This window comes from Quercus robur, chromosome 8, assembly GCF_932294415.1.
Source record: "Quercus robur chromosome 8, dhQueRobu3.1, whole genome shotgun sequence".
NCBI lineage: Eukaryota > Viridiplantae > Streptophyta > Magnoliopsida > Fagales > Fagaceae > Quercus > Quercus robur.
In genome coordinates this window covers 25033037-25059401 of record NC_065541.1, presented here as the reverse complement: position 1 = coordinate 25059401, position 26365 = coordinate 25033037, and the positions used below count along the sequence as shown (strand labels likewise).

At 34.7% G+C, this 26365-nt stretch overlaps 1 protein-coding gene and 1 pseudogene across 1 annotated transcript; both read left to right on the top strand.

Moving 5' to 3' along the window:
• Positions 1–1360: 1360 nt before the first annotated feature.
• Positions 1361–14842, top strand: LOC126695079 (uncharacterized). The gene is made up of 6 exons (XM_050391692.1): positions 1361–3191; positions 6800–6940; positions 7056–8817; positions 11129–11418; positions 12329–13191; positions 13286–14842. The coding sequence occupies exons 1-6, from the start codon at positions 1830–1832 to the stop codon at positions 14463–14465; spliced, it is 5598 nt and encodes a 1865-aa protein (XP_050247649.1). The 5' UTR covers positions 1361–1829; the 3' UTR covers positions 14466–14842.
• A 9723-nt stretch (positions 14843–24565) lies between these two features.
• LOC126696080 (UDP-glycosyltransferase 79B6-like) lies at positions 24566–25940 on the top strand (annotated as a pseudogene).
• Positions 25941–26365: the final 425 nt, after the last annotated feature.

Genomic DNA, 26365 nt, shown 5'->3' with positions numbered 1-26365 from the left:
TATGTGTTGGCTGATTTGGCAACAACGAAATACGGTCATGCATGGGGGTGCCTTCCAACATCCATCATGCTCTTACCAACATGCTTTGGATTACTTGAGGGAGTATACTGAGGCACAGGATCAACTGAGTGTGACAGTTTCAATCCCAACCTTAGTAAACCAGACATGGCAGCCATCGTAGGGGACGTTTTTCAAGCTGAACTTTGACGAAGATAGTTTTGATAATGGTGTTGTATCGGGTTATGGGGTTGTTATCCGTAATGTGAATGGAGAAGTGATGGCTTGCCGCAAAGCTCTTGAGTTTGCTGGATTTATGGAGGTGATTCTAGAAGGAGATAATGCAATGGTGCTGAAGACGATATCACAGGCTCAACCAAAATTTTCTTGGCTTGGGTTAATTTATGAAGATATTTGGTGCTTGGCTACTGGTTTTATATCCATTTCAATTATCTGTGTTAGGCGTAGTGCAAACAGTGTTGCTCATACTTTGGCTAGATTTGCTAGGTTGATTGAAAATGAAATTGTATGGATGGAGGAGGATCCTTTGCTAGCGGCGGATGCCTTGTACCTAGATTCTAGTCTTTTAAATCAATGAAAGTTATTTGGCTAAAAAAAAAAGTGAAAATTTATGGCTATGCCCTTAATAAATGGAAGGATTTTCTTGAAAAAAATAATGCAAAAAGTTTAAAGACTAAAATGACCACAAAAAAAAAAGACCTTTAGGATAAATATTACAATTAACACAAATTTAGAGGATGTAATTTGAGTTTTAACCAAAGAAATTCCATTGGTTGGAAAAATAAAAACCCTCTAACCTAACCCCAAGCAAGTAGCCCCAAAGAGAGCATCTTAGCAAATGGGTTTTTTGGGCACCTAGGAGCCGTTGTCCTTTGAAAGTGAAAACCCTACACAATGCTATTTGCCAAGTTGCCAACACCCATTTCACTCCCATCTTATGGAATGGAAAACTTGCCTATTTGGCGGCAAAATTTGGTAGGAAAAAAAGAAAAGAAAAGAAATTAAGCAAAATCCCACAAATATTCACCTCATCCCGACCCCCTTCAAAAGCGCGTGAATTTCACACTCGAAAAAATCACTGAAAAACACAAACCCTACCAGACTACCACAAATCCCACAATAAAACCATAATTAATTTTTCACTAAAAACTCTAAAGCCTTAACAAGAGCCCCCGACTTAATCATGAAACTCTCAAATCTTACAGGCCCATTCCACCTAAATGATAAAAAATAATAAAAACGCGTGATTTACACGCGCGTGAGTGAAAAGATTAAAAAAGAAAAAGAAAAATATCATTGTTAAAAAAAAAAAAATCCACTTCTCTCTCTCTCTCTCTCTGTCTATGCTCACGCCCTAGTAGTCTTCCTTCCTATTACTATTAGTATTAAGCAAAAGCAAAAGCAACAGCAAGAGAGAGAAAGATTTCATTTCAGAGAGACACACAGAAATCCCTCTTTAACAATAACAGCCCAAAGCCCCAAAACTTTTCCAGACTCAGAATCGAAAAAAAAAATATATATATATTTCATTGGGAATTGATTTCCTAGGGTTTTTTTTTTTTTTTTTTGCTTCTCTCTCGTTTTCCTCTTTCATTTCAATTTCCAAATCCAACCTCATCATTTCCATCTCGGACCGATCCGACTCAGTAATCATTCGGTTAGTCAGTCACTACAATTTGACAAAGAAGTTCAAATTTTCTGTTTATATATGTATATATATTCATAGACGTATATCGATAGCTATATATATATATATATATATACACACAAACGTTTGTGTATAAGATTTTATATATTTGTGGATTATTGGGATGCGATTGTCTTCGTGGAATCGAAGGATCACTACGAATCGGCAGTCGGGGCCTCGGCTTCGGAAGAAGCACAAGAGGCTCGATGCCATATGTGAGGAGGAGTATAATCGGAATCATGTCGAATCGAATGAGGGGGACGGTGGAGGAGATGGGATGGGGGAGCTAAGGAGAAGCTCGCGGGTGCGGCGTGCCCCGGTTTTGCTGGATGTTTCGCCCCCTCCGGCGAAGAAGAGACGGAAAATTGGGAATAGTGTGATGTTTATTGGTGAGAAGATTGTTAAGAGTGACTCTTCGCCGGTGCAGTCTCGTGGGAGTGCGGATCTTGGGGGTGTGGAGACCCCCGGGAGTTGGAAATCGAGGTTGAGATCAAGGGGGAGGAATGTAGGTTTTGGGGTTAAGGAGGAGAGGGGTTCACCCAGTGGGAAGAGGAAACTTTTTGACGAAAAGGTTGAGATTAGGGAGGAGGAGGTGGTGGTGGTGGTGGATGAGAAGAAAGAGGAATTGGGAGATGGGAAATCTACGGTAGTGAAGTCTAAGAGACCAGGGAGGGTTAAAGCGGAAAATGATTTGAGGGAAGGAGAGAAAGAGAATGAGTTGAATGGGATGAAGGAGAAGAGTGATGGGGAAGAAGTGGAGGTCATTGGTGATATGGGTGACGATGAGGGTAGGTCGGTTTTGGAAAGTGGAATGGGTGGCGGAGATGATATAGATATTGTGGTGGATGGTAATGCCACTGAGTTAGTTGAGGAAGAGGAGAGAGGAACATCTGTTGATTTGAGGTTGGAAGAGGGATGTGTTGGCAATGACAATGTGGTAACCATGGAACTTAGTGATAATCAAGTAGAACAATTAGAGTGTGGGAAGGAAGGAGAAAGTCAAAGTGATGATGTAGAAGTTGTTGGAATATTGGCAAAGGAAGGAGAAGGTCAAAATGATGACATAGAAGTTGTTGGAATATCGGCAAACCAAGTGGATAATGGAGGATCTCATGATGGGAACGAAGCTGATTTGGCTAAGGTTAATGACATACCTTCGGAAGATCAAAATGCTAAGAAGGTAGATAAGTCCAAATGTGCTTTAAGTGATACGCTTGGCAAGCCACGTGTCAAAGAGGGTAGACGATGTGGTTTGTGTGGGGGAGGGACTGACGGTAAACCTCCAAAAAGGTTAATTCAAGATACAGGTGAGAGTGAAAATGAGGCATACAGTGGCTCTTCAGCATCAGAGGAGCCTAACTATGACTTATGGGATGGTTTTGGAGATGAACCTGGCTGGCTTGGCCGTCTTTTGGGTCCTATAAATGATCGCTATGGTATTGCCGGAATATGGGTTCATCAACACTGTGCTGTATGGAGTCCAGAGGTGTGGTTCTTGACTTGTAATTATTTCCTGGTTTGCTTGCATCATAAAACTATCAATATGTAGTCTCTTTTAATGTATGTTTAGCATTAGGAATATGTAAATGCTGACTGTTATTGTTGTTGTTCTATGCAGTTCACTTGCTCATTTTTAATATTTATGTTTTTTTTTTCCCTCTTTCCAATTTAAAGAAAATCCTGTCTTCATGGATGATATAGATTGTTTAAATATTGTGGGATGTGAGACTTGTTATCATTCTAAATTTGGAGCCCCTAAGATGTTAACAACAAATTGTTGTAGTGGTTCCCCTGCTGAGGTTCTTTGAGGCCCATTTTTACATTATATGTGTTTCTATAGATCCCTTACATGTTACGTCCTGACAAATGTGTTTACAGTGGTATGGAACGTGCTGCAAGAGGAACAGCATTAAAATATAAATACAAAATCTCCATGAGTAAATGATTATGTACAACTTGATTGTACATGTATCCAAGTATTTATAAAAAATTTCCGACCCACTAAATACAGTGGTAAAAACTACTAAATTTGGCCAAGATAAGCTGAAAGTAATATGTAATTAAAGATGTTGAACACCATCATGCAAAGCCAATGTGATGTAGGACAAGGGGGGGAACAACAAAATCTGATTTAGAACACCAGGGGCAGATCTGGTATAACTTGGGTTTTGAAGGATTAGGTTTAGGTTTTGGTGGGGAATAGGCTAGAAAATAATAGGGATTATAGGGTTTGGGACTGAAACAAAGGTGAAAATCAAGATTTGGGCTGCTGTGAACGGTTTGTGAACAGTAACTGTGAATAGTAAAATTAAGGAAAATAGATAAATTCTAGGAATCACACCTAGACTTCTTAAGCATCACACCTAGGGTTCCTTAGCATCACATCTCAGAGAAGGTTGCATAACACAAACCATAAAAGAAAGAATAGCTCTTAAATTCTGAAAACAATCATTAATAATCAACTTAATAGTAAGTACTACAACTCTTTAAATAGAAGGCTAATACCTAATCCTAGTTGAACTAGGATTTCTTAAAACCCTAATAAGACTTGGACTTGGACTCCTTGGGCTTTATTATTAAACCCAAACTAAATAACCAAACTTAAATAAAACCCAGAAGAGGATCTAATGGACTGTTAGCATAGCCCATTCCAGAATATTATGAAATTACAAAATTGCCCTTGATACTCAAATAAACTATAATAAATCTGTCTTCTCATTGCCTCCTGCATCACAATGCATCAAAGAATTATAGGGTAGAAGTCTTAACTCTTAATCCTCTCTTAGGCATAATTTGCTAGTTAGGGTGTACGAAGTGATCAGAATAAGGATAAAACATGTATAGGGGTCCCTTTTAAGATTATGGGCTAAAGAACCTTATTGGGGCTTGGTCCTTTAAACTTAAAAACGCCTGCTTTCAAAGGATGCTTTGGGCTTCATGCTGTTATGTTTGGTAGTTTGGGAGGTGAAAATGAATGTAGGAATGTCATTAGTTGGGTTCAGTGATGTATGGGTGTTGGAATTTATAAACAAAAGCATTGAACTATTCCCTGCCTGCTCTGACACCTATCCACTTCAGATAGGTGTTGGAGCAGCAGTTCAGCAGATGGTTCTTCGGCAATCTTACAGCTTAAGTCCCAGCTATATGCTTCTGATGCACACCTACCTATCTCAAAGAAACTTGCTTGCCTGAAAATCTAAGGAGAAAAACTTCAAAACTGTCTTTTAGACTTTTAGTTACACTTTTTATTTGTCATCAGTAGAAAGAAACTAGCTTATTCAACACATAGGGGAATATGGAGTTTCAGCTTCTGCTACAGAGTCCCTTTGAGGCTTCGAAACAACCTGTATGTGATTATTCTCTGGACACATCGCCAGCCAACTTTTGCTGTAGCTTCCGCAATACCATGAAATATGTTTATTAAGGCTCACAGGTGGATTTCTTAGTCCACATTGAATTTCCTGTAGTGAATGTTTACATAGTCATAATATGAAGTTTATTTATTTTATAACTTTGAATTTCCTGTAGTGAATGTTTACATAGTCATAATATGAAGTCTATTTATTTTATAACTTACTTTGAGGTAATTCCCATGGTTCTGGGCACTATTGATGAGGTCTGTTTTAAGGCTTTTTTGAAACATTTTGAAATATGTTTTAAAGAAGAGCATGTTGTATGCATGCTATAGAATAATTTATCATTTAACAATAGATAAATAAGTCAAAGATGCTATTGACTAGTCTGCTTGCCTGCTTCCAGTCTTGGTTGCATAAAATACTCAAAGAGGCTAAATGGTACATTCAGTTTTAATTAATTGATCTATCATGTGAACCCAACTGGCAATAGGCAGGGCTACTGGCTCTGCTGTCCTAGTGTCTTCTTATTTATCTATCATGGAAAGGGGACAAACAAATTCTTAAGTTTAAGACAGTAGTGGTCAAGTTAGAAAATGTTACTCTAGAACCCTGGGGTGAGCCATTGGCCTCCTGTATGCACATTAATAAATTATATATATAAGATAGGGCTGTATATTTATTTTGTTAGGACTTAGGAGTGAGCACTGATTAACGTAATTAAATAACCTAGTAGCTTTGATGAATGCCTTGAAGTCTGACTCTTGACTATTTGTGGAGAAAATTTCTCTCTTCCAATGAAGGTTGAAAAACTACTTAATATTCTTCCCAATGCAACCAGAAAAGCTCTTCTTTCAGCAAGTTGGGCCTGACAGGTGCTCTTATTGTGATTGTGTGTTGGAGGAAATTCTATACCAGTATTCACTAAATAAAAAAGAAAGGAAAAGTAAAAAAAATGGTGTTCTATACTAGTATATTCACTGGTACAGTTATAGTTTTTATTTTTTTTATAGGTGCCAGTACAGTTATAGTTTGGTAAGGAATATACTATATTGTTATGTTTTATGTGCACAGAGGAGCACAATCTCCTAAACTTTAGACAATTCTGATCCTGGAAGCATCTAGGAAGTCAAAGGAGGGACCATCAGGAGAAGTGTGATCATCACAATTGATCTACAGGAGTTTTGTGAATAGAGTATATTAATTTAGGTTTAAGTCTCTAATATACTTTTCCACCTAAACAGATTAGTTTGAGGTTTCCTATTGTCTATAGAATCTGGATTTGTATGAGTCTGTAGTCTCATTCCTCTGTATTAGTTCTTTGGTTTGCATTATTTTTACAGTGGTATGCTCTTAACTGATACTGATGAAGATAATGGTTGGTCCGCAATAGCTCCAGTCTTGAGTTATTTAGTTCTGTTTCCTTCGTTGTCATTACAATTTTTGTTTCCTTGACTTGCTGTGCTTATCAGATTATTATGGGTTGAGATTATATACCATGTCATATATTGCCATGTGATGGAACACGGTAGTTAGGTGTAAGCAACAATCTTTTTCACTTATTGTCAACTACTTATATCTATTTACGTGCCTACTTCTCCTTCCTGTCTCTCTATTCTCTGAAATTTATTGGCTTAATAGCTGTGGTACTAGAAGTTAATATCATTTATTATTCACTTATTTGAGTTCATCTACTATCATGTTACAATAAATCTTCATACATTGTGATTTGTGTTTGAAGGTTTATTTTGCTGGTTTGGGATGTTTAAAGAACGTAAGGGCTGCCCTTTGCAGAGGAAGGGCTTTAAAATGCACCCGCTGCGGGAGGCGAGGAGCGACTATTGGATGCCGGGTTGATCGGTGTCCAAAAACGTACCACTTGGTTGGTTTTTTGTTGTCCTTGGAATGATTTTCTGTTCTTTTATTTTGTGGATAACGCAACCATCTACTGTTCTACCAACGTTTATAAGAATTTATATGCTATCTATGTTTTGCAGCCTTGTGCACGAGCTAAAGGTTGCATCTTTGATCATCGCAAATTTCTTATTGCCTGCACAGATCATCGGCGTTTTTTTCAACCTCAAGGTAATCAATATCTGACCCGGATAAAGAAATTGAAGGCTAAGAAAATAAAGTTGGAAATGAGGAAGCTTTCAAATGATGCTGGGCGAAAGGATATTGAAGCAGAAGAGAAATGGTTGGAAAATTGTGGCGAGGATGAAGAATTTTTGAAACGTGAGAGCAAGAGGCTTCACCGAGACTTATTAAGAATTGCACCTGTGTACATTGGAGGCTCAGAATCAGAGAGTGGAAAATTGTTTCAGGGTTGGGATTCGGTTGCTGGGCTTCAAGATGTCATACGATGCATGAAGGAAGTTGTCATATTACCTTTGTTATATCCTGAGTTCTTTAATAATCTTGGCATTACACCTCCTAGAGGTGTTCTTTTGCATGGGTATCCTGGAACAGGTAAGACTCTGGTGGTTCGAGCACTGATAGGTGCATGTGCTCGTGGTGATAAACGGATAGCATATTTTGCTCGCAAAGGTGCTGATTGCTTAGGAAAATATGTTGGTGATGCTGAGCGCCAGCTGAGACTCTTGTTTCAGGTTGCTGAAAGATGTCAACCTTCTATAATATTCTTTGATGAGATAGATGGGTTGGCACCCTCCCGCACAAGGCAGCAGGATCAGACTCATAGTTCAGTTGTGTCAACATTGCTTGCTTTATTAGATGGTTTAAAGTCTCGAGGTTCAGTCATAGTAATAGGTGCAACAAATCGTCCAGATGCTGTTGATCCAGCGTTAAGGCGACCTGGGAGATTTGATCGGGAGATTTATTTTCCATTGCCGTCAATTGAGGACAGAGCTGCCATTTTGTCGCTACACACTCAAAGGTGGCCAAAACCAATTACTGGATCCTTGCTTAATTGGATTGCAAAAAATACTGCAGGTTTTGCTGGTGCTGATCTGCAAGCTCTTTGTACTCAAGCAGCCATTACTGCTTTGAAGAGGAATTTCCCTTTGCAGCAAATTTTATCTGCAGCTGGAGAGAAAGTTTCTGGTCATAAGCGCCTTCCTCTTCCTGCCTTTGCAGTAGAGGAGAGGGATTGGTTAGAGGCTCTATTGTTTTCTCCACCTCCATGCTCTCGCAGGGAAGCAGGAATTGCTGCTAATGATATAGTATCTGCTCCCCTTCCCAGACATCTTGTTCCTTGTCTTCTGCAATCATTATGCACTCTGCTAGTTTCCCTTTATCATGATGAACGCCTAGGGCTACCAACTCCTATTTCTAAAGCTGCTGCAATGATTGAAAGTGTAATGGTTTCTGCTTTAGATAAGAAGCAAATGCCTACTGATTGTTGGTGGTCCCATCTTGATGATTTTATCAAAGAAGCAGATGTTGCAAAGGAACTAGAGAGAAAACTTTCATATTCAGGCATTTTATTTGGAGATGCTGACTTTGCTGGTTCTGATGTGTCTAATGATGACACTGTTGATAACTTTGTACAGTTTGAACCTTCAATAAAATATCATGGTGACACTCGCTCAAGTTTGTTACAAAATATATCAATTTCATCAGCAAAAACATCAGGATTCCGATTATTGATTGCTGGAAGTCCCAGATCTGGACAGAGGCATCTTGCTTCTTGCCTTCTCCACTGCTTTGTTGGGAATTTTGAGATTCAAAAGATTGATTTGGCTACAGTTTCACAAGAAGGACATGGAGATGTGGTGCAGGGGATAACACAATTATTAAGTATGTGTCCCTCTCTTTATCTTGTTTTTAGCTTCTTTTATGCTGTAGATTGTTCAAACTATAAGCAAACATGAGTTTCACAACTGACCGCCTATCTAGTCTCTAGTGACATTATAATGGCTTGCCAACATATTAGTTGTGTACCACATATTCTTCTACCATGCTCTTTGAGCGGGCATGAATTTTTTGATATAACTAGACTACTTAATTCCTGTGCCTATTCTTGATATGGGGATGCTAGGGGTTAACGGTCAAATGCATTTGCATGAGGTGCTTCTGTGCTGATGATATCCTATGTAATGGAAGCTTTTGTGTGTAAAATTACTTCTGTTAATTGTTTTTTGGTGGTAGGGAGAGTGAGGACAATTTTATTTGATTTTAGAAGTCAATTGAACATTTACTATTGGACCATTGCATTTTATTCTAGGTCTTATTTGCTAAATTAGGTAATTGGTATTTTACCTAATTTCCTAGAGCAATGGTTAGTTTCGTCATTCAATGATTGGGTTTTCGAGTTTGGCCCAAGTCAATTAAGTTAAGGTTTAGTCCTAGTAGTCTATATAAGTGCGCCATTGGACTCCAATATGGATGGTTTTATGATTGACGAATACAAACTTTGTTGGTATCATGCCAAAGGCTTGTGTTGATTCCAATTTCCAAGCAATCTTAAGTGCTAAAGCCTACGGTTCAGACTACTTTAGTTGGCGAAACCTAGGGTTTTTTCTATTCTTCTTCCTTATTTTTTGCAATTCTATATGAGAATTTCATCCTGAATATCTTACATAAAGTTTGTAAAATAAAGTGTAGCTGTAGCTTAGTAGTTAAATCTAGCATCAGTTAGATTTCTGCTTTCATGCAGCTTTTAGGGAGCAAAAATATGTACTTCACTGGTAAAGCTTGATTTTGTTGTTCTCTCTTGATACTTTCTGTATTGCTATAGATTTTTGTCTTTTTCCTTGTTCTGTCCAAAATGATATTATTATATTTTTCCGCATCAATAAGGCATTGATGATTGATGTTATAATCTAAGGCTTCATTTTAGCTATTTAGGATATTAGTATTTTATTTTATGACTTATTTAATTTCCTAAATCAAGTTTATTTTCTTTAAATCACTTTCCTATTGAAACTTCCATGCAAACCAAAAGATGGTTTGAATAGTTGTAAATCAACTTTCCTCTCTTTTCTTCACTTTCATAAGCACTCATTGAAGACTTTGAGTGTCTGATGCATGTTTAGGCCCTCAAGAAGCTTGGAAAGCTCATACCTAATAGATAGTTCCCATCCTTGGCAGGGTGGGTATGATAACTAATATGGACTTTTTTTCTTCTTCTCTAATTAAATAAAATAATTATTTACTTATCAAAAAAACTAATATGAATTTTGTTTCATTGATAAGCAATGCTTTCAAATAATGAGTGTTTAAGCAGCATTTACTACAATGGGCTGAGCCTGAGTTTCATTAGCTTGATCTAAATGGGGGATGGAAGGGAGAAATGGGCAGGCAAACTTGTGCTTGACCATTTATTAATTGATAATGAGTAAAGGCATATGACAATGTAGAGAACATGGTGGTGAGTATGTTTTGATGTATCGTGAAAAAAATTGCTAATAATAAATATCATCAATTATAAAAACGTTGTGAGGAGGTTTCTATACCTGTAATTTGCAGGGCCTCAACAAATGGGCTAATATCATTGTTTGGCATTTCTGCAAGTGTTTTAAGTTCATTATTTGGAGTTTACTTTGAGAAACAAACTTTTGAAACTTTGTTGAAATCCCTAGATCAGTTCCTAACTATTTTACCAGTGCTCATCTGCATTGCTTTACTGTGATCATGCCTTCATTAACATTATCACAAGACCAACATGTGGCAGAAGTACTCAGTATACCTTTGCGTTAATTTTTTTTACAATGAATTATTATGCTAAGAGAGAAAGTGGTTGGGTTTCACTCACAACAAAGAAGAGTGCTATTTTGTTCTCACACACTGATTCCTTAAGTCTCCTTCTCTCTTGAAGACATGCTCCCTTATCTCCTTGCACACCATTTTCCCTAAAAGATAGGATTCCTATCACTAAGGTACCCCCTAATGTCTTGCAACCATTTTGTGAATGGGGTTGCCATGTATTTCCAATAATTATTTACCTATAAAAAAAAAAGGGTATTTCCAATAATTATAATGTGAATGAGGTTTTTCAGTCAACTTCTGTTCAAATTATAACATAAGTTGAATCTTGATGAATTAAGTACTTTCATGGCTATAATTAAATTCATATAAAAATATCTTCATGACTATCTGTCCTTGGCAGTGAAATGTGCTAGTGTGGGGTCATGTGTTGTATTTATGCCAAGAATTGATTTGTGGGCTGTGGAGAAAAGTCAAGTTATTGAGGAGAGTGATTCCAGTTCAAAACACCATCAGTTTCCTGATTTCATACATGGTCAAGCTATTCAAAAGGAGAATGAGTTTGGTACACAGAAAATCAAATCAGCAAAGATGGATGATCGCCTTTGTGCTGTCCAAAGTGCTTCACATGCCTGGAGCTCATTTATTGAGCATGTGGAATCTATATGCGGGTCTACATCCTTGATGATTCTGGTACGAAATAAAATTGTCCATTTCTATCTGTGTCCAGATTTTCACAATAATGGGATGATCACATTAAAATCTCAAAACATGTTTTGGTACTTAAATTTTTTTTTTTTTTTTTTTTTTTAATAAGACGACATGTTTCAGTATCTAGAATTGGGTAACTTAATGTTTGTTATTTGTTGATTTAAGCCATCTTCGAGAGGAGCCAATGTTCCATCTGAAAATGAAAAGTTGATTTTTCCCTCTCCTGTGGGGGGTGTGGTTGGTTCTTTGTTTCTTCTATAAGTCATAGATGTCTTTTTAAGTAATATATATTATAACATTACAGTGATAAGCATAAGCCCCCACCCAGGGTGCCACAGCAGTAAGGAAGAGTGCCTGGACTAACTGTAAACCTAGAATTCTCTAGTTCAACTCCGAGCTGAGGTATTTCGCGGTTTACCTGATGCCTGCTCAGTGGGGATGTGTAGGCATCCAGGGTTTGCCCCTCAGGGGTGGTGATAGTGGTCCCACAGGCCCCATACCTTGAGGGGGGTTCCTCATCATATAATAAAAAAAAAAAAAAAAAAAATTACTGTGATAAAATTGAAACAATACTCAAGGAAAAATTCCACTGTAGCTCAATGGTTATTCATAATAAACTTATCCAAAAAAAACTCAATGGCCAAGACAAAATGTTGATTGATAATGTTTGATATGTCTTCCTGTGTTTTGCTATAAATTTATAGCTGTCTTTAAAGTAACATGTATGTTAATGTTACAGTGATTATGAATGTATGAATGTTGGCATTTGCTCAGTTCTTTTGCATGAGAAGTTCATTAATGATGGTGCAGTACTTATATGCTTGATAATGTAGTCAATTTTTCTTTCTATACAATAGAGCATATTCTCATAATGATTTTAATTTGCCCACAGGCTACTTCAGAAATTCCATATACAGTACTTCCACATAAAATAAGGCAGTTCTTTAAGAGTCACTTATCAAATTGCAGTCAGTCAACTCCTTCAGAGCACACTGTCCCTCGATTCTCTGTGCAGATTGATGGCAATTTCAGCCATGATGATAAGGTGATCAATCTTTCTGCAGAAGAGTTATCAAAGGATATTCTTAGACAGCTTGTTCAGCTCATTCATAAAAAATCTCACTTACATACCAGTTCATGCAAGGAGTATACAACCTGTGATTCCATTAAAGGCTATACAGATAAAATAAATCATAGTTCAGATAATGGATCAGGTAATGTACATGAGGCTAACTCACAATTTCCTGATGAGTCTTCTATAAAAGTTCCACAACCACCCAACAATAGAATTTTGAAGGGGAAATCAAGCTTGCTGTTAGCAATTTCGACATTTGGCTATCAAATTCTGCGATATCCTCATTTTGCTGAACTTTGTTGGGTCACTTCAAAACTGAAAGAAGGTCCCTCTGCTGACATAAATGGACCTTGGAAGGGCTGGCCTTTCAATTCTTGTATAATTCGTCCTAATGACTCCTTAGAAAAGGTAGCTGTTGCTTGTGGTGCCAGCACTATTAAAAGCAAAGAAAAATCTGGACTAGTTAGAGGCCTTATTGCTGTTGGTTTATTGGCATATAGAGGTTCCTACACATCACTTAGGGAAGTCTCCTTTGAGGTGCGCAAGGTTCTTGAGCTCCTAGTTGGACAGATCAATGAAAAGGTTCAAGCTGGAAAAGACAGATATCAATTTGTTCGTATTTTGTCGCAAGTAGCTTATCTGGAAGATATGGTTATTAGCTGGGCGTATTCACTGCAGAGGTACTATTGGTATTTCCACTAAGAAGCTTGAATAATTATTTTCATTTTTTTAATTGTTATGATGTTATCTAATAACCATTCCTTCCATTTTCAGTTTAGAGATGGATGCTCCAACAGTAGTGCAAGACCCTATGCTAACTAGTATGGAATCTGTAGATAAGCACTTTACATGTGTGGATAATCAAGTTCAAAGTGAGGAATGCAGGTCAAATGCTTGTGGCAATAGTTGTGATGAACCAGAAGTGCCGGAGGAAAGTCCTCAAGGAATTGCTGCTGAAAAAATTGAATGTGTTGACTTGAACAAAGGAAATGGTGATTTAAGTTATCCTTGCTCTGAGAAAAGGGTTGCAATTTCCGAAAAAGGTTCTCCACAGAAAATTGGCCACTTGGGTCATTCAACCATGGACGAACTTCTTCACAAATCTGCTGATGCTAATCAGTTGGTTGGTAAAATTTTAAATAAGCAGAATGGGATGAAATCTGGACCTTATAGAATGGAAAATACTGAAAGTCATGCATTGGTGGATGATAACTCTAGATCCTCAATACATTCTAATGGATTTGCATTCATAGAATCTAGTGTCCCTTCTGAGATTGGTCTCAGTAGGTCTGGTGAATTGGGCTCCATGGAAGCCTGCAACCAGGTTAATGGTTTGCCCTCAACAAGGACTGGCGCTTCATGCAGTGATGGTAAGCCTGATGCTGATAAGCAAGCAGTGGATAACAGTTTCTCCCCGAGCAACACCAGTATTTCTGGCAAGGGGTTTGTTTGTTTGTATCAATGTTGCCCTGAATGCCTATACAACCTTCACGGTTTGATGCAGAAAATCCTTATTCGTGTATGGGGATTAAATGGGAGCCATTGGACGGTAGAGGATGTCCACGATATTGTTGCATCATTATCTGTGGATATTCTTTCAGCGTTTAAAAAAGTTTACATTTCTGAAAATTTCAGCGGTTCATTTGATGGGAAACTGAAAGACAGGAGGAATGTTGAATGTCCAGAAATGAGAACTTGTCATTGTGAAAATTCAGGAAATAGTGGTGTCATGCCGATGGAATGTAGTTGTCACTCCATAAGCCAAAGTGCAACTGCAAAAGCAAATGCCTCCAAAAATACTCAACTCAGGCTTGATTCAAAATTTCTTTTCAGAGATGGTGTACTGGTTCATGTAGATCCTGGCGAGGACGTTTCCTTTCACTGTAAATTTGAGACTTTGTGCCTATGTTCTCTTATAGAGTTGATAGTAATGACCAAGCAGCCTTTTGATTGATTTGATGTTTTAACAAGCTTTGATTGCTCTGCCATGGCAGTGATTGCCACTGCGACGGGATTTAGGTGTGAAACAATTTTCAAGAGATGAAAAAGAAACCAAATTTTGTCGACTGTTTCAGTGCAGTTTCTTTTCTTCTTTGATGAGCAACGATAGTAGGGCAGTTTCTTGCTTTTCCCCAAAACTACCTATAGAATTTTTGACTCATTGCTAGAAGCTAATCTACACGGTGTAAGTATTATTTTCTGTTAGGTGATTTATGCCTTCGTATGTATAAAGCTCTTATTTCATATTCCCTTATGTATATTTTGATGGTATCACCATTTTTTTTGGGGTTAATACAAGTGCAGCTAATAACTGCATGTTTACGAGACTAACTGAAGTAGATATAGGGAATGTCAAACGGTAGAAAGTTTGTAATGTCATGTTTTGACGAGCTAATAGGTATACTGCGGCTGCATTAGAAGTGTGTTTACATGTTGTGGCCGGAAATTTTATGTAGAGGTGAAATTCTTAGCTGGATACAATTTTATGAGCCACTGTATAAACTAACATTTTATTTTTCGTTCCAAAGAAGATGTTTTAATAATTTAGTGGTTTAGTGCCTTAGACGTTGATGAACAGGATTATCTACAAAATCAAGGGAAAATGTGGTCCCCAGTGCCATAAAAAACATGGGTTAGGTTTGGATCGAGAAAAATTCTGCAATAACTCTTAGGACGATGTTTTTATAATATTTTTCATCACAATTGTTGATAATGTTGTGAATATTTTTTTTGGAAACTATATGATGTGATTAGTACATAATTAAAGTCATATTAGTAGTTAACCTATCTATAATCAATCAATATATATATATATATATATATATCATATACTATATATAAGAGTAAAAGCCTTCTCCTGCAACTAAGGAGGTATTGCCATGTAGGAAAAAAGGCCCTTTAAAATGTTCCCACATGTACAGCTTTTAAGTAAAACCAGGTGCAACATGTTGCACCATTTGGCCATTTAAAACTCTGCCACGCTTGCAATTAAAAAAGGATAAATTATATTGTTTCGTTAGGTTAACACCCCATTTGATAGCATCTCAGTATAAAAGAATAATCGGTTAAAATACAGTTTAAAGGCTTGCAATACTCCCAAAAAAAAAAAAAAAAAAAAAACGCAAGATACAGAGAGGAAACTATGTTTATAAGCCGTCAATCGCCAGACTAGAGCACAGCAACTGTAAGCACATGCATAGAGAAAGAAAAATCTATGGGCATCAACACCATTAGGCTATCTATCTGCCACCATCAGATCGTCGAACCGGCTCCAATGCATTTTTCTCTACTTTTTTAGATTTGGATATGAAATATTACTTTATATTGAGTTTTTTTGTTGGATAGGTTTAGATTTGATTTTGGTTTTGATTCCTTTTTGTTTCGGGTTTTTGGGTTCCACATGAAAATGTTTGTTTACTCAATTTTTCGATATTTTTAAAATTTTTTTTTTCCCTATTTTGGATTACAGAAATCACTAAAAATATTGATCTTAATTTTGTACTTCCATTTCTAATCTTAACAAAATAAAAAACTGGAAAGGTTGTGACTTTAAAACATCAAGTGTTTCAATTTCATTCTCTGAATTTTATTTCATTTTTTTTTTCTTTTCTTCCTTCTTTCTTTTATTTTCAATCCTTATATGATGGTTGTTGTTGAAAGGTAGAGACAAAGTAATTTTTTTTTTTTTTTTTTTGAAATTTAGGCATTAATTATGATTTGCATGTGGGTATTATGGTTCAGTCCGTTATGATTTAGGTTTTTTGGTTAGGAATAGAGTTGTTTTGGGTATTTTGGATGGGAATCGAATTTGCATATTTGCGTTGTTTTGTTTTGTTAATTTGCAAAATCTCTTTATTATTAAAAAATTCTGTCTTTCTTATGTTATTTTCAATCTATTCTATTTAGTTATTAAGTTAATTTACCAAGAATTTTATTTCATATTATATAATATTATATACCTAATTTGTAAACCTAATTTATCATATTTGCCTTTTGTTTTGAAAATATTGGGAGTGTCACCCTTGATTTTAATAGTCAAATCTGAAAGCTTAATTTTGACCCTGTAATTTTATTGAAATTACAGATTTGTTGAGATCTTTGTCAATTACAACACTTGGGTAATTTCCAAGAAGAGTTACTGGAACAAACTAATAGGTTAGGATGGTCTGATTTCCCTTCTACTAATCTCATACTTCATATTAGATTTTGTCCATTTAGTGTATTTGTGTTTGAATTGGCTTTGATTTGCATGTTTTAGCAAGCTTTTTTCTTTACAGATTGATTTTATTAGCCAAATCTGAAGTTTGGAGTGAAGATATTGTTAAACTCTGTGTTACTGCATATTAAGGAATTATTTACCAGAGTTTTTGATCTTGATATTCATATTCAAGCTAATAAGGACAATGTAATCGTTACTATCATATAAGCTTCTTGAGCATCAATAACTATATAATATAAACCCTGTTTTGAATTCTATAAAAATACTATATAGAAATAATATTTTTTATTATTTTTAATGTTCTTCATATTAAATTTGACTAAGAAGATTAATGAAAAGGTTAGGCAATGGAGTTATTCTTGGAAAGAGGATGTAAATCAGCAGTTTATTTGTATATTTAGTTATTTGATTCCATGAAATTTCAAGTTAAATGAGTCACAAGTGAAAGGAAAAGATTTGAAAATATATCATAAATTTAAGAATCAAAGAAGACAAGAAATAGAGAAAATATACTTCTGCTTGGAAGAATTTCATCTTCTCAGTTAAAATTAGAGTAGCAAACTTTGAATATGACTCCTTTCTTTTTTTTTTTTTTTTTTTTTTTTTTTTTTTTTTTTTCTGAATTTGGGGATGAGATATGACTTTTCTTTGGTTATTTTAGTTGAATTAGTTTTGATTTACATGTTTGAGTTAGATTTGTTTTTGTTGTGGGTATGGTTCTCTCTCAAAATGTTTGTCTTTCTACAATAAACCTTCTCAATTTTATACATTTGCTTTTGTTATATTTTTATAGATTATAGAAATTACAAAAACAGATTGATTTTAGTCTTGGTTTTACACTATAAAGAAACAGAGTCTAAATGAAATTTCTCTCAAATTTAACAAATAGATTGTTTCACTCCAATATACATCGTTTGCTTTAATGGGAGAACAACTTTCGCACTCTAATTTTGTTTGGTTTGGGAATAAAATAAGAAAGTTGATTGAAATCACTAACAGATACATAACTTGCATAATATGAAATAAATTTGGTTGATTTGTAGTTGGATTAGTATTGATTAATGTACTTGGTTAATTTTGCAGATACATATGCCAATTTTGGTTGTATGAATGTTTTGTATACTTTAGTCATTTTTTTTTTCTTTTAAGAAAAAAGGTTGGATTCAATTAGTTTTTATTCTAAGTTCAATTGACCAGTAAAATTGTTATGATTTCATTAACTTTTACCCACCTTTTCCTAGTAGCCAAATAGATTGTTAGAGTTCTTTTTATTTTATTTTTAAAATTTTAGGCTATGCTTTGTAATAAATTTGGCTTATTTGTGTTTGTGTGGTCTTACAATTCAGTCTAGCTTAGTGACAACATTGTGTTGGGTTTTGAGAGATTTTAGTTTGTAATAGTGAGAGTTTTGTAATTGCTAATTTCAATTTCAAGCCATTATTGTGTATTTGATTTGTGGTCTCTAACATTTTAGTTTTTTAGTGTTTGTGGTTAAGCTTATGATTCATAAAACATTTCATGCACTGGAACTGTTGATTTGTGAGTTTTTATATATGGTTTATGGTCTCCATTATTTTCCCCTATCGGTGTTTGTGAGTTTTGGTGTTTTGATTTTTAAGGTACTAATTCTAAATAAGTTGGTTTCCTGTCAAAATGATTGGATATGAAGTTTTTCGTTTTTTTTTCCCCATAAATTAGTTCATTAATATAATGCTTAATTTCATTTTTATTGTCCAAGTATATATATGCTCAATTTTGTGAATTCAGTATGCTACTATAATATGAATGGCCTTCATTATAACCACCATGTTCCATTTTATTGACCACTTATATTCTAGATGAAGTAGAAATATTAAATTGTTAAACTTGAGTTCGGTTTACTCAGCTTTCAAATGTTTTTATTTTTACAGTTCATTTATTTAAACCTGCCATGTTTTTATGGATTTTAGATAATTTTACTTGATTAGCCAGCATACGGTAAATGAAACCCAAAACTTCTATTTTTTTTTCCCTGTGGTGTCATGGTGTATAGGAATTTAGTTTCTAGAGCCTCATTTACATTGATGTCTATCAGGTATTTTTTGTATTCAAAGGCAAAGGAAATGAAGACCTAGACAATTCATTGCAGAATAGGTATGTTCCTAAATTCTTGGTAGAAAATTTCCGTCATAATGTATTATAATGTAACTCAAGTTCTTTTAGCTAAAATAGTATCAACAAGTGGGTATTATTGGGATGCATGATTTATGTTAGAAAAGCATTATATTTAACAGATGATGAGAAAAGCTAGGTTGCACCGACACGCCATTTTTGGCGACGTACCGGTGTCCGACACGTGTCGGACACAGATACCGGCACGACTCGCCGGACTCCGATGTCCAAGCGGTGTCCTCTTTTTTTTTTTTTGCTTCTCCAACACGGCTCCGACACGGCTTCGACACGGTGGACACGCCAGCAGTGAAAAAAAAAAAAAACAAAAAGTCACAGATTTTGACAGTCGCCGGCGAAAGTTTAGAGTCTGAGAAGTCGTTACCGTGAAAGTTGAAACCCATAGACAGTCGTCGGTGCTAGATCGGCTGATCGGCCAGTTGGCGAGCTCCATAGACAGTCGCCGTCGACGCCGTGCCCTTTGTCCCTTCCGATCTCTCTCTCTCTCTCTCTCTCAGCGTGGACAGGTCCGATCCGACCTCTTCTCTTCGCTCTCTCTGTTTTTTTCTTTCTTTCTTTCAGATATGCTGTGTACTGTTCTGTTAGTGTTATAAGTTATAACGCCCTTTTTTTTTTTTTTTTTAATCCCACTCTCACTACATATATATAATTTTTTTTTAATCCCAAAAGTTTAAAGCTTTTTTCCTTTTATGTTTTTAGTATGACGGTGAATGTAGTCTATTTAAACTTTTGGTTTGTCCTATACTTTTATGTGTATTATTGTACTACTTTGGGTATTCGTTTACTTATTTGTAACTCCTATATAATTTAAATTCTAGACATAAATGTATTTTATATCTAAAAATATTAAAAAATATGCCTAAATATAAAATTTAATTAATTATTTAATTGCCGTGTCCACGCCGTGTCGTGTCTTTATTTTTCAAAAATTGCCGTATCCCCGTATCCGTGTACGTGTCCGTGTCCATGTCCGTGCAACTTAGGAGAAAAGTCATTGTGTTTCAGGGATGTTAAGACATTGTTTCTGTGGCATGTCTAACGTATTAAGTTATTAACAGAAACTCGAATCAACGTACTTCAAGTAGATAGGTATACATATTTGCAATGTTATGTAATTAGGACACATCAAGAAACTCTGTATGCTAGGTTAAAGATCCATTGCTTTCATGTAACAATGATAGAGGATGCTTAGCATATCTTGCCTGGAGTTTCTCAACTTACAGTTTTTTGATGCTTATGTTGTGATTGTTTTAAATAAAAGGCATGATTTGATAAGCTTTTCTTGTCATGAATTAAGCTTTTAGACTGTTTTTTTAAAGCTGGATTTTGTAGAATCTAAGTGCACAACATTTCATTTGGAATCAAACAACAATTGAGTTCTTGAGCAGATTTCTTGCCATTGGTCCGTATTTTTTATAACAATAATTATCTAATCAAAATTAGTGTTAAAATTTGATGTCCAATTTTCTGGACTATTTGCAGTTTTATCTTAGCTTCATTTGATCAATGTCTTCGGATGAAGAAGTATTAACATCAACGACGTGCAAATGACGACAGCCATGCTTCTCTATCAAAGGATATTCTTACCATTTCCTTTAGCTAGGCTTTTTTTAATTGATAGAAAAATATTGTCTCCATCACATATGATGTTAAAGTTCACTATAGTTGCTTACAATATGTTTAAAATATTTTATTTGTAAGAAATATATTGTTACATATATCGTATGATGATTCTGGACTCATGTAATCTATATAATTTGATTATTTTTGTTAATTGAAAACAAATGTCCTTAAGACTAAAGTATAAATATATATAATTAATTAAGAATGCCCATCTAACTTTCAGCCATGTCTACATATGAAAAGAGAAAACTCAAAAAAGTTAGTGTTTCGCACGTCTAAATACTCAAAACCAAATTCAATACCAGTTTGGTGCTAAACTATTTGACTTTTGGTTTATTTTAGGATTATAAATGTTATTTTGAGCTATGAATCTAAATTTTTATGTTGTTATGAAGAAGTGTATTTGTTTTCCCACTATTGTAAGTTTAATTTTTTCCCCTTATTCAAAGTTTGTTAATATATGTTACTATGATGAAGTATGATTTGATTTACTTTTGATGATGTTATATAATAATAAAAAAAAAATTAAAAAAAAACTTTTGAGATGCTATAAAAATGCAACAACAAAATTATAAAAAATTATAAATAAAATTTCTGTGCATTTGAACAGGTTATAAGCCAGTATATAAAAAAGCAGAGACTTTATGTGGAAAAACATGAGATTCTGCCCAGTAGCGCATTCTATACAAAGATAATTAAAATATTCTCAAATGCTATATCAGAGATAAGAATAAATTAAATATTGACCTTTTGTTTTATTTGGTTCAATGTTTCAATACTTTTCATCTTTAACACATACACACTAAATTCTTTGCATTTTAATTCACCATTTTCACTTCTTGCTCTTCTACCCTTTATATATACCTACTAATAGCCCTTCAAGCCATCTCATGTCAAATACATAGACAAAAAATGATATCATTTACCTTCAATCTTTCGACAACACCTACTTAGCTCTAACATTGTTTTTCATCTAATTCTAACCCATTTGAGTTGGCTACAACCAAGGAAGGAGGGGTTGCATTTTATATTGAATTTACAATTTTGATGTTAGGTTGGACGTTGTGGATTTGTGGGTTTTGTAAATGATGTGATTGACTGTGGGTATTTGAGATGTATATTTTGTTTTAGAATTAAGGAAAAAGAGAAAAACACATTCTATATCAACTTTTATTCTATAATATTCCTCCAAAGTTGTTTTTATTTATTTATGTATTTTTTATTTCTCATTACTTCAACTAAATAATTATAATGGATATATGCGTGCAATTTATAATTGTTACTTTTTATAATGAACTCATTACTAATAAAGTTCTATAACAATTATGCTATTATACATACATAACATTTTTCAAAACCATTGTACATAAAACATTATAATATTATCCATGCATTGCATGAATAACTTACTAGTATATTATAAAAGTAGAATCTCAAAACTCAAAATTGGTGGATGGATGCTACGATGACACTTATTCGTTTTCAAAGCATACTACAATGACACGTAGCTACTTCCTATATTTAATCGGTTTGATTGGACAAACAATACCACATGTTAAAATAGTATTTGTACATCTCAATGTGTTTGCCATAATACTTGGCATCTATAATTAAAATTTTGAATGAAATAAATGCATTTATTTAATATGGTATTTAAGATCATTTTATTATTATTATTTATGACTACTAATTCTTAATTTGTTATTTTTCTTCTTATTTTCCTAATCATTCCCCTTCCAAAGATTATTCAAGTATTTTGTTCTAAGAAAAGTAATTTGTTGAAATATGTGTAATCTATTTATCTATTAGATATTATTGAGATTTAAAAAAAAAAAAAAAAACTTATTTTGGAACCGTAATTAAATACATCACAATTAGAAAGAAGCCTAGAAGTCATTTTTATTTATTTATTTTTTCACTTTCTTGATGTACATATAAAATTAAAATTGTACACATATGGTAATAAAATGTATACATTATTCTCATAACTTTTAGCTTTTGATGTTTTTTTTTACACAAACGTGTGTGTGTATATTTTTCCTTTTGCTTTTATATCACATCATTATTTTAGCAATTACAATAACATTTACTTCAATTATCTACATGTATAATATTTCATCATCTTCTCCAACTTTTCATCTTCCTCATCCCCCTTTTTTTAGATATAAATATGTTCTCTCTCCCCCCCTCTTATAATCAACAAGCTTAGGAATTTTGATGACAAATTTGTTTTATAGTTGCATTTTTGTTTTTGTTCTCCACTATTAGTGGTACCTCTCTCTCTCTCTCTCTCTCTCTCTCTCAGGCATAGAGAGCTATAGAGAGGTAGAGAGGTATAGAGAGTTGTAGAGGTAAGAGAAAGGTGTTGAGGTGTAAACATAGAAAGGTGTAGAGGTGTAGGGCTGTAGAGGTAGAGAGGTGTAAAGAGGGGTATAGTGGTGTAGAGGTTTAGAGAGGTGTTAAGGGGTAGAGGTGTAGAGAGGTGTAAAGGGAGAGTGTAGAGAGGTGTAGAGGTAGAGGTAGAGGTAGCTTTAATAGTAGATATAAAAAACAAATATGTAGTGATAAAAAAATTCCCACCGGAAATACTAAGTATGTAAAATTTAAGAGAGATAACAAGAATATAAATATAAATATATATATATATATATATATTTATATATATATTTATATAAATGAGTAAATACAAAGAAGGAAGCACACAATAATAATCAATTTTTTTCCTTTTAAAAAAAAGTATTATTATTATTATAATAATAAAAAAATGAGCTTAAATACCATACTAAATAAATGCATTTATTTCATTCAAAATTTTAATTGTAGATGCCACGTGTCCAATATTATAGTAAACACATTGAGATGTACAAATAATATTTTAACATATGGCATTGATTGTCTAACATACCAATTAAATATAGGAAGTTGCCACGTGTCATTGTAGTATGCTTTGAAAACGAATAAGTGTCATCTCACCCCCCTTCCGAAGATTATTTATGTATTTTGTCCTAAAAAAAGTAATTTGTTGAAGTATGTGTAATTTGATTATCTAATAGATATTATCTATTGAGATTTTTAAAAAACTTATTTTGGAACCATAATTAAATACATCACAATTAGAAAAGAAGCTTAGAAGCCATTTTATTTTTATTTTTTTCACTTTCTCAACATCATTATTTGTGGGTTTCAGTTAGCTTAATTGACAAAGTCTCAAGTAATTGATAAGAGATCTGTGATTCAATCCCCACTTACACCAAAAGCCGATTGGTGTCTTGGTTTGATAATAAGAGTTATCATCAGAAGCGGATGCCATAAATTGAAACAGTCTAAAAAAAAAAATCACATCATTATAACAGTATATCAACGGTTGGAAAAAAAAAAAAAAAATACATTATTAGCATTACTCTAAATTTTGACCCTTAACCCATATGGTCTTATGGGATTCCCCTTTGAGTGAACAATTTTATAAATTTGATATAATTGCAAAAGGACCTTGTGAAAAGTTTTGTTTTATGCTCAAAAGCACATGATGCCATATACCATTCAAGGCATAATTGGAGTAGCAAACTCAATATCATGTTGAACAAGGCAACGTTCATGGTCAACGCCTCAATTTCGGCCTGAAAAATGGGCCTCTTTGCCAATTCTCTATAATTTTTAACCGCTAACAATTTTTATTTTTAAAAAAAATTCTTTGCAACTATTTTCTTAATAGATTAACTCCTAGAAATCTGCCATGTGGATAGGTTATGGGACTTGTGGCAGTAGTACTAGATTTTTTGGTCTATAAATAACTCATTTAAGCTCTCTGAAAATAATAATGACCATGCAGAAATTTTATAATGGAAAAACCTTCTACAACCCAAACACTATTCACTCTTATCTCTCCCACCTATCTAGTTAAGAATGATAGATATCAATTATTTTGTTTAAAGAGTTGTATTCAATATTTGCTTCAAGTTGTGTTTAGAACCTGATACAACATCTGTTCTAGATAGGATAGCCACTACTGGTTCTTCCTTACCCTTTTTCCCTTGAGTATAAAAATGGTTGAATGCAAGAGCTTAGAGCTTCACATAGCCATGTTCCCATGGTTTGCAACTGGCCACATGACCCCCTTTCTCCATCTCTCTAATGAGATTGCTAAGAGAGGCAACAAAATCACTTTCATGCTGCCCAAAAAAGCTCAAATTCAGCTACAATGTTTAAATCTTCATCCAAATTTCATCACCTTTCATCCCCTCACAATCCCTCACGTTGATGGCCTCCCACTTGGTGCAGAGACTACCTCAGACATATCGATATCTTTGGTCCATTTGCTTGCCATTGCCATGGATCGCACATGTGAACAAGTTGAAAATATTTTCCAAGCTAAAACTCCAGATATGGTATTCTATGATAATGCACATTGGATACCAGAAATCACCAAACAGCTTGGAATCAAATCAATTTGCTACAATGTTGTTTCTGCTGCATCACTTGCAATTGCTGTAGTTCTGACACGTAATGTTCCCAAGGATAGAGCCATTACAAAGGAGGAATTAAAGCAACTACCAGTAGGCTACCCTTCATCGACCATAGTCTTGATTCTTTATCATTCATTTCTCTACCTTTTGGAGATGGGATAACATTTTACGATCATGTCACAACCGCCATGAAAGAAAGTGATGTGATATCTATTAGAACATGCCAAGAAATGGAAGGACAATTGTGTGACTACTTGGGAAATCGGTTTGGAAAGTCTGTGTTTTTAACAGGACCAGTGTTACCAGAGCCCGCTAAAAGTCCTTTGAAAGGCATGTGGGATACTTGGTTAGATGGGTTTGAGCTTGGGTCAATGGTGTTTTGTGCATTTGGGCTTAAATCATCCTTGAAAATAAGCAATTTCAAGAACTACTATTAGGGTTTGAGTTAATAGGGTTGTCATTTCTGATAGCCTTGAAATTGCCAATGGAATGTGCAACACTTGAGGAGGCATTGCCAAATGGGTTCAAGGAAAGGTTTAAAGAGAGAGGAAGAGCTTTTGGGTGTTGGGTGGAACAACCATTGATACTTAGTCACCCATTAGTTGGGTGTTTTGTGAGCCATTGTGGGTTTGGATCAATGTGGGAGTCTTTGATGAGTAACTATCAAATAGTGCTTGTGCCACATCTTGGTGACCAAATCTTGAATACTAGGTTACTTGTTGAAGAGATGAAGGTTGCTGTGGAGGTGGAGAGGGAAGACAATGGGTGGTTTTCAAGAAAGAGCTTGAGCAAGGTAATCAAGTATGTGATGGATAAAGATAATGAAGTGGGTATTATGGCGAAGAACCATGCAAAATGGAAGGAGATATTAGCTAGCCCAGACTTCATGAGTGGTTATATGGATAAATTTGTCCAAAACTTGCAAGATCTTGTACTAGTAAACAAAAAAGCATAATTCAAGAGTTTGGTTCTTGTACTAAAATGGTAAGGATCTTTATTGTTGTTGAATAACTGTTCACTTTCACGGGGTCAAAAATTTAGGAGATTTTGTCCCTTAGCTTCAGTCTCTCTCTTCCCTCCCCATGATTGTCCATTGCTTTGGGAAGCCATTAAGTGTGATGATGCTCTCTCTAGGATCAGAACAAAGTAGCTTGTGAACTTTGTTCTTTTTCGTGCCCTACCTCTAGAGGTTGTAGATGTCTTTGATTAATAAATTGAGTTATATAAATAAATAAATAAATAAATAAATAAATCTTGACAAATATATCATTTGAGTTATAGCACGGATGACCACTTGAGTTTTATGCATATTATTTAATTCTAATATTTCTTTCTATTGTCTAGATATTTCCTTTATTTCACAACACATTATTAGCATGA